The sequence below is a fragment of the Saccostrea echinata genome, unplaced genomic scaffold, assembly GCF_033153115.1.
Source record: "Saccostrea echinata isolate AGI-Se365-2 ecotype Australia unplaced genomic scaffold, CSIRO_AGI_Sech_v1 ptg000015l, whole genome shotgun sequence".
In the NCBI taxonomy this organism is placed as follows: domain Eukaryota; kingdom Metazoa; phylum Mollusca; class Bivalvia; order Ostreida; family Ostreidae; genus Saccostrea; species Saccostrea echinata.
This window is the reverse complement of record NW_026889764.1, coordinates 7,635,884-7,645,715: the sequence shown is the minus strand read 5'-3', so window position 1 is coordinate 7,645,715 and position 9,832 is coordinate 7,635,884. Positions and strand designations below refer to the sequence as shown.

Genomic DNA, 9,832 nt, shown 5'->3' with positions numbered 1-9,832 from the left:
GCCATTAACGTAGAAAACAAAGGAATATGAGTTTGAAATGATTCGTTAACTTTAACTGCTAAAAGTTTGTGATTTTGATATGATTTCTTAACTTTGTCTTTAAACTCCATACGAGTCACACATGATTTGTTAACTTCTCTGTTAAGAATCATGAGTTTTATATGATTTGTTTACTTTGTCAGAATTGGTTGTATGATCCTGATATGGTTTGTTAACTTTGTCATTTATGATAGGTGAAAATGCAAGCTCTAAATTCACTCCAGCTTGGAGAATCAAACAACATGCATACATCAATAATAGCCATATTTAAAAAAGAACAGGGAAATTAAGTTTTAATAATTTTTAAAAAAATCATACAGGTAGGTACAAAGTTCACTGAAGACAAAAAAATATTTTTAAAAAAAAAGTAGAATGAAATAACAAATAAATAAATACAATTATTAATAAATAAATTAGCACACTGTTTAAATAACGCAGCCTGGATTTTTAAAAGCCTGGATTTTTAAAAATCTTTGTCTTCACCCATATAATATTTGTGATCCACTCCCAATTTAACTCTAAGGCATTAGATAAGGATTGGCTCACTGGTCAGTTTCAGAGTCATAGTAACCTTTTTATGCATTTCTCCTGCTGGGCAGCACGTTGTAGTGTATAGCGGTTTGCAGCTTATCTAGGCCAAAATTTGAATTCTGATAAACAAGATGTGCGCGTTTTTTTTGTTGCCGATTTAAAAGAAAAGCCTTTGCATCATATAAGCAACAAAAATAAGCGCTGGACCATTAACTCTGCTCGGTGAGTATAATTCCTTTATCATAGATCTTTTTTAAAGACTTTTCTAGCTTCTACCAGTACATGATTGAATTTTTCTTTGTATACGTGTAGAAGAGACAAAGCGTTACATGGATTTGAATTGAAAACTTAATTTAAGCATCAAGTTTACCTCCTTGATTCATGTATTCGTTGTATATGTGTAATGTTAATCATTATATAAAATGTTGATTAAAAATAAAATTTTTGCAGCTAGTTGTCAGTCTCATCTACATGATCAACATATTTGAATTTCATTCCAATTGCCACATTCGAAACACCCGCCTTTGGTGAAGGCAAAATTTGTGTACGTTAATAATATTACATTTCAACAATATTATTCTCATGTGTTTAATCTAATTCTTTTCATTAATGAAATTGGGAAAGTACTTGAATATTTCATATTTTCATCATCTAAAGATAATTATATGTAGATCGATGAATAAACAGCATTTTCTCTACTTTTCTTTTCAGGTTGTGTTATACAAAGCAATTAAGAGCTTATATCCGAAGACAGAGTATTTTGGAGCCTTTTCAGTGTTTGTGATTCTAAATAATAGATCCACCACTCTGTTGATCCTATAGTGAACATATGTTGTAATTACATGCTTTTTGCAGAATCATAAATAAGCAGTGACGTTAATAAATGCCATATTATTCTTTAAGAAGAAAGGATTTCTGTTATTCTATTTTAAAATTTGAATAGATTGGATTAAATGTTTTTTTTTTTTTTAAATTGTCATCTGATTAAGGAAGATCCATTGTTCGGATTATATTTGCATGATGATATAGTTCATGTGACATATATGTATATATATTTTTTTAATTTTTGGTAACTGAAATTGTATATCAAATATTAAAGGGATGTTTGTTGCAAATTTTAAAGTGTTCAGTTAAATTGTATAAGAATGTATAATTGTCCTGTGAGTTGTTAGCTTTAACAGATCATACTAGGATCATGATTTTAATACGAGTTGTTAGCTACAACAGATCATACCAGGACCATGGTTTTAATACGAGTTGTTAGCTACTACAGATCATACCAGGATCATGGTTTTCTTGCAAGTTGTTTAGTTTAACAGATCATCCAAGAATCATGATCCATTAGCTCATTTGCATGTGAAATTTTCCTACACCGAAATCATATCAAAACCATGATTTACACACGAGTCATTAGCATGATCCCACAGGCTGTTTTTTTCTGTTTGGGAGCTATAGCAAAAAATCTACTTAGAAAAAAGTGGGGGGCCGCCCCCTCCCCTCCCCCCCCCCCCGGAGCCTGCATATAGAACTAGTTAAAGAATATATATATATATATATATATATATATATATATATATATATATATATATATATATATATATATATATATATATATATATATAGTAGATGATAAATTTAGTATTCCACTTACACGTGAAAATGACGTGTTAGCATTATTGAACAAACTTGATGTAAATAAATCGACTGGTATCGATACCATAGATCCACGTCTATAGCTACTAAAACATGCTGCACCAGTCATATACAAATCTGTCACTCATTTAATCAATGTCAGTATCTCTACAGGAATATTTCCAAATGAACTAAAATTTTCAAAGGTAACGCCCATATACAAGAAAGGAGATAGACTTGATCCTGGTAATTATAGGCCAATATCTATCCTCCCCACATTGTCAAAAATAATTGAAAAACATGTCGATAATCATATCCGTAAATACTTATCAGATTTTGATTTACTAAGCAAATCACAATCAGGTTTCAGAGACTAAACTTATTGATGAATGGTTACAAGCAATGGATAATGGTAAACTTGTCGGCATAACCTTTCTTGATTTCAGCAAGTCTTTTGATCTAGTGAATCATGATATTCTGATTAAATAACTTCGTTGCTACAATTTTGACCCCAAAGCAGTACAATGGTTTGACTCATATTTAAACTGTAGATTTCAGAGTGTCCAACTTGGAAATATAAGATCTGAAAAACAGTTAGTCACAACGGGAGTGCCACAGGGATCAATTTTAGGTCCACTTCTCTTCTTATTTTACATTAATGATCTCCCATTGTTCACTGAAAATTCAAGCATTGACTTATTTGCTGATGATGCTACTCCACACGTTTCTGACAGTGATGTTTCTTCCATTCAAAATATGTTATCCTCTGACTTAAAAAATATAGAAACATGGTGCTCTCAGAATCAGATGATTTTGAACACTGGTAAAACAAAATGTATGTTGTTAGGGACACATCAAATACGGTCAAATCTGACGAGCCAAAATCTAAATTTACAAATTTCAGACCACTTTCTTGAGAGTGTCACACATGAAAAACTACTTGGAATTCATATTGATAATTCACTCAATTACCAATCATCCAATTCCTACCACCTAAGATCTGAATCTAATTTTGATTTGTGTGTTCCAAAACACAAAAAATAAAATATTTCAAAATTCTTTTCAATATCCGGGTGCAGTATTGTGGAACAATTTACCTCTAAATGTAAAAATGTGCCCAACACTTCAAAATTTAAGAATCAAGACAAGAAAATTTATAATAGACCAAGGATCAACTTAAATTTTAAAATTGTATATCTGCGGACTGTATCATTCATTTAATATTGCATGTATTGTTAATGTATATTATGTTATATCACTGTCGAATGTATTATTTATCATTGCATATTATTGTAATTTTATAGAGGGCCTCAAGGAAGAATATTACTCGCACTAATTGAGTTACCCTCTTTAAATAAAGTATTATTGTTATTAAATTAGGAGGTGCACAGTGATAGAACTGAGTTAAAATCTCATTTAATTTCATTCAAAGGTATAAGGGAGATGCGGGTTAGAGAAAATCTTTAGGGAAATAAAAAAAATACATGCAGATTTCTGTTTTCAATTCCATATAAACAATTTTAGGTCAACATATTCCCACAATGAAAAAAAATGTGTTATTGATGAAAAAAAAAATGGCAGTTGGTGTTCAAAGAATGTTGAAAATTAATGATTTGCTATTTATTTTCATTTAAATCAAACATGTAATGTAAATCTGGCTTTTTTTACTTATTCATTTTTTGTTCTAGACCTTAGGTATTTAAAAGAATATGAATTTACAATAATAAAATCTTCAATATGCAACATTTATTTGTCGCGAACAAGAAAGCAAAATATATTTATTTACATGACATCAAAGAAGTGTAAGATTTGAGGGACCACATCGCAAAAGTTTCGAGCAGCAGAAATTACCCGTTATACATTTGTATGACACATCAACTTTTTACGTCAAATTGATCAAAAATATCATTAGCAAGTTCAAAGAGTTTATGTTGCTTTAATAAAGACTTCAACATTTCCACAGTTATTCCTGACTCTATCAATAACTCTGGGTGTTTGTTAGCTTTATCGATGTTCCTATACTTGTTGTAGTACAACTTTGGATATCCCTTTAAAAGCATGCCTATTACCTCGAGCTTCCGATTTTTCTTAGCAAGTGGAAATAAGGGCGACCCTGAAGCACCATGAGCAGTGCCCTCAGAACAATGAAAAAGGATATGATCTGATGAAATTTCACACTCCTTATACTCTTTTTCAACATTTGATTTTTCTTCACCTAGGGAGGTGAAATGCTCAATTGCTCTTTCTTTGGTTCTATCAAGGTCGCTTTGATTGCAAATTACGCTGCACGAGGGATCAAATGTCAACTCATTGCCTTCAGGATGTCCTAAAACATGTAAGCGTTCAATCTGTATATTGACCTCGGCTACGTTAAGTTTGGCTGGGAATGGGAAATTTGAATCTTTGTTGAGTTCCAGTATCGCTATGTCATGTTTTGTTGAGATAAAAGGTGCGTCATAGCCAAATGAAAAAGTGTTTCCTCTTTCCTCTCCAACATATCCGAAAGTGATACTACAGTTGTGTTTTATCATCTCCTCTCCAATATGTTTCAGATTCACTAAAATGATAATATTTAAATTGACTTCCTATTCTCCACAGATCTGAAATATTGTAAAACACTGCATAAACTAATTTCATTTGTCGATAACTATACAGCTATGACAAGAGTCCGCGATTTACTGAAGATGTGTTCTAAATATCTCTTATTATTCATTACCGTAATAATTGTATTAATTCCATATAGTATTTGATCAATTGCTTATCAGCAAAAGAAACTACCCATCCATAAAGCTGCTTCAAACCTTGTTAAAGTAATCTTGAATCCTTGTGTCAATTAGCTTTCTTATATATGTAAAGGTTTAGAACCCGATTGTGTCTAAATTATAGTCTTTGAAATCCTGATTTTATATAACGAATCAGAATGTGTATTACATTAAAAAAAATGTCAAGAAAGTTGCATTTCTAAATTTTAGTACATTGATATCAAATAAGATTACAAAATAACACATGTTCTTTATTCGACAAAAGATGATATAGATCTATACATGTAGAAACAAGCCATGTCAAGCTGTTTAGTTACATGTATCAATGTGGTTTTCATAAAGTTGATAATGACATCATGGACATATGACAAAAACAGTAGATGATAAAAAAAACTTATTATAAACAGAATTAATATCATTTGATGATTACCTATTTATCTCTTTGAATTTTTAGGGTAGTCATTTAGTTACAGACAATAGTCTTGCACTACATCAGTCCTATGGCTGATTTTGAACATTTTTATTGAACAAAAGAAGAAAACTGAATATAGGAAAGTCATACGAATTAAAGCATACTTTGTGTATCAAGGTCTAGAGACAGAGAAGTTATAAAATCCGTAAGAATCCATGGTCCATCTTCAGGCTTCAATTTGTTATCTCCAACCTTGTGTCTTCTATACATTTCCCTCCAGAAGTTTTCTATATATATATATATATATATATATATATATATATATATATATATATATATATATATATATATATATATATATATCATCATCATCATCATCATCATCATCATCATTTTAAAAATAAAATAATATCAATTTCAAAATTTTGTTGTACATGTAGAGCAAAAAGCAGTTTATTTTAGTTGAACAAAGTGTTTATAAATCGAAGCTGATAAGCCAATTTTGACTTCTTTTGTTAGACAAATCACAAATACTCATAAGTTCTGTGCATAAATGTTTGACTAAAATTTGATTTAACATTCATTACCATATATTTCCTGCACAACGTGGTACGCGGTCATCACATACTTTTCTCCAACTCTAAACCCAGTTCCAGTTCCTTTTTCACCTGTTGGTAATTCTACTGTTATGCAACCAATGCTTTCATCTACTTTATACATATTTTTTATTTCTCTGAAGAAAAAACTATCATTGTTGCGCTTACGAAGTTTCTCTCCTCCTTCACCTATAGTTGTGATGAAAAAGGTCAATAGAACAATGCTTGATTGTCATTTGAGCAATTAAAGTTCTCATGTATTGATGAATACTTCGACACTGTTTTACAGTTAAGAAGATTCATTCTCCTAAGACCTGATTTAATAGACAATGTTTCGAACGAGGGAAGAATTACATTTACATAATGTACTATCCTAAAAAAAATAGGAATTTGAATACTTAAATATTGGAAAACTTAAAAAAAATACATAAATTACCAAGCCAAATGTGAAAACAGCATAATGTGATATGCACGTGACAAGTGTGATTATTATAATTTACAGAAAGAATAACACCAGTGGCAATTTTAAAAAAAAAATTTTTTTTTAATTTTTTAAAAGAAACATTGAACTAATAAATGTAGTATTTTGAAGATAGAAAAACGTAGTCCAAAGCTTCAAATTAAAAATTGTGAACATTTCATACATAAAAAAAACCTCCCGCAGTTTATTATATTATGTCACATTTTTCGTACGTTGTATCATCCAATTTAAAACTGCTTAATTGTTTAAAGTGACAAACGAGAAATAACTTTGTCTAAATTTCTATTTTATCTATACTTGAGGGACATTAAAAATACATAGAAACATACCTCTTTATCATATTATTTTTACAAGATTTAAGATCAATATATCTTCGTATGTAAAAACATTATGTCTATGCGTGAAGTTTCATTCCATTTGATTTAATAGAACTCAAGTTACTCAATTTTAAAATCACGGACCACGGTTAACAACATTGTAACGTCAAAAACAACGTCAAGAAAGTTTCTCAAAATTACTCTGCCCTTTCATTTCATATTCGATGTGTAACGACTTATCCATTCATAAAAATGTATCCATAACGCGTGACACCTCGTTTGCTAACAACTGTTCAAGAAACTTTGTTAGTTTGTCAGTGTTTTCATATTTTTCTTTACCAAATAACTTTGCTTTCACAAGTTCCACAACAGCGGAAGCGCACATCACTTTCCATAACGTTACTACTCTTTTGAACAGATTTGTTTAAAACTATAATTTGTTTCTTCTTAGATCATCGATCTTCCGATTCTAAGTCTCTACCACTCAAAAACTGTCTTTTCCATTTATGGACAAAAGCATGCCTCATTCTGATATATTTACCGGTTCCTCCAGCATTTTCAGAGTCTCTTCTTTAGAGGTTTCCAGAGTGCAAAGTAATATTTCATCGCTACTGGCTGCTCCGTGACGTCCTTCGACGTCATTCCCCCTTTTTAATAAGGTCTAACTGCCTTTAGAAATTGTTTTCTTTTAAACGAAGAAATGTATTACATTACAATTTGGTATCTGAAATTACATGATACTAAATTTGAACATTTAAACTTTATTTCCTTTGAGCGCCTTTTTATTAGATGATTGATTATTGATTATTATTGTTTAACGCCGAGTCGGCAATATTTCAGCCATATTTCGGCGAGTCCTGTTTATTAGATGTTCGACTATAGGCACTATAAAGAGTTGTTAGTAAATTTCTCTTTTCATTTGAACGTGCTCCTTGACTCCTTCATTTTCGCTGTCTTAAATTTAAGATAATTGTAATAAATATCATGCTATATTCATTTTTTTTCAAATTCAAATTACTAGTATCAAATTTATTGTTAAGATATGTATACCAATATTGTTCATAATATTAAATAAAAAAGTTAAGACAACAGTCCACGAAAAGTTTGAATGACCCTCAAAGATGTAAAAGCACAAAATTCAATGGTACAATGAAAAAAGTTCTAGGAACGGTTGTTTTGTTCGATTAAATATGGCACAATCTTAAAAATGGGTAATACCATTTGTCTCGATACCCTTATGAACGACTCGTCCCGATAAATAGAAAGATACTAAGGAAATGAATTAGGACTTACATTTATTGGCATGTCCTGGTCTGCAGTACATATCATCTACAGATATCAAAATCAGCATAAGAGTATATATACAAGAGGAAAAAAAATAAGTTAAAATTGATTTTATATAATTATTTGTCTAAAAATTTAAATGGGAATAATTTGATTTTACAAAGACCATCTTAATTTTTAGTACTAAATGTTATGCAATATTAGTGATTGAGGAAAATTGCCACTCACATTTATTTCTCCATAAACGGTATGCTGGAAAAAAGGTGGAAAACTTTACTATTGGAAAGATAATTACAATTTTAAGTTTTATAATAAAGACAGCATAAACATAAAAGAGAAGTTTTGCAAGCCAAAGTGTACATATACTAGTACGTGTAGCAGGGTTTTCCCTGGAAGTCTAGATCTGTGCATTACGTCATCACATTTGCTAATGATGAAATTCTACACGTATCTTCGTACAAACTAAAGTGCAAATCTGTAGCTTATATTTTTATGCCCCCGTATCGAAGATTCGGGGTATATAGTCTTTGCCCTGTCCGTCCGTCTGTCTGTCTGTCTGTTTGTCCGCAAAATCTTTAACATTGCCCATAACTTTTGATTGGTTAGAGCTATGGCTTTCATATTTCACATGTGTATTCTTTGTGACAAGACCTTTCTTTGGGTACCATCATATTTGACTTTTTGACCTTGACCTTGGAGTTTAACCCAGTTTTACAAAATTTTACCCAACTTTAACCTTGGCCATAACTTTTGAACGGTTGGTACTAGGGCTTTCATACTTCCCATGTGTAATCCTTGTGACAAGACCTTCCTTTGGATACCAACAACTTTGACCATTTGGCCTTGACCTTGGAGTTTGACATACTTTTGAAAAACTTTAAACTTTGCCATAACTTTTGAACAGTTGGTTCTTTGGCTTTCATTCTTCACATGTGTAATCCTTGTGACAAGCCCTTCCTTTAGATACCAACAATTATAGCCCATTGACCTTGACCTTAGAGTTTGACCTACTTTTGAAAAACTTTAATCTTGGCCATATCTCTTAAACGGTTGGTGCTAGGGCTTTCATATTTCACTTGACAAGTGTATTTCTTGTGAGAAGGCCTTTCCTTGGGTGCTATTAATTTTGACCATTTGACCTTGACCTTGATGTTTGACTTACTTTTGAAAAACTTCTACTTTTCCATATCTTTTCAATGGTTGCTGCTAGTGCTTTCACATTTCACAGGTATATTCCTCGGTACAAGACCTTACTTTGGGTACCAGCATATTTGATTTGCGTTTAAGAAAGTTTAACCTTCGCTATAAGTTGCCACACGGGGGCATTAGTGTTTCATAAACGCATTTTTTTATCTGCTGTTTATTTCAGTAGAAAAGTATGTTTTTCTAAAACTCACTTCATTAACTAAAATATGTAATTCAAGAAAGAAATCATATAATGCCTAATCAAAGTTAAAATTATACATAAAATCACATTTGCATAATCTTTTAATTAATAATTGATGCAATCATCCCTGATTAGATCTGATTATTTGGGACCTTATTTATGCATTTGAAATGTGGAATTTTTATTCTTAGGGTCACGCAGATTTTATGCAATTTTTTCTTCAATTATGGAAGAATTCAAAAGTTACAACTTACTCAAGCAAATCAAAATTGTAAATATGATGGTTGCACCACATGTTACTGCAATAGTCCCATAAGTAGTTGTGTTGTCTCCAGGCTCTTCATCTGTAGAAGAAAGGGCAAAGAAATGACTGAAAAAGCCAATAAACACA

The 9,832-nt window shown here is 31.1% G+C and overlaps 1 protein-coding gene across 2 annotated transcripts in view; it reads right to left on the bottom strand.

Moving 5' to 3' along the window:
- Positions 1-3,871: 3,871 nt before the first annotated feature.
- Positions 3,872-9,832, bottom strand: part of LOC133187466 (uncharacterized) — a 51,375-nt gene continuing 45,414 nt past the window's right edge. Inside the window, exons 6-11 of one of the 2 annotated variants that reach the window (XM_061322855.1) lie at positions 9,696-9,785; positions 8,283-8,306; positions 8,064-8,099; positions 5,964-6,161; positions 5,541-5,663; positions 3,872-4,759 (exon numbers count right to left, since the gene is read on the bottom strand). In XM_061322855.1, the coding sequence (XP_061178839.1) occupies positions 4,077-4,759; positions 5,541-5,663; positions 5,964-6,161; positions 8,064-8,099; positions 8,283-8,306; positions 9,696-9,785 (1,154 nt within the window). In that variant the 3' untranslated portion in view covers positions 3,872-4,076. The remainder of the gene's footprint in view (positions 4,760-5,540; positions 5,664-5,963; positions 6,162-8,063; positions 8,100-8,282; positions 8,307-9,695; positions 9,786-9,832) is intronic. The other variant, XM_061322854.1, reaches the window with a different exon arrangement.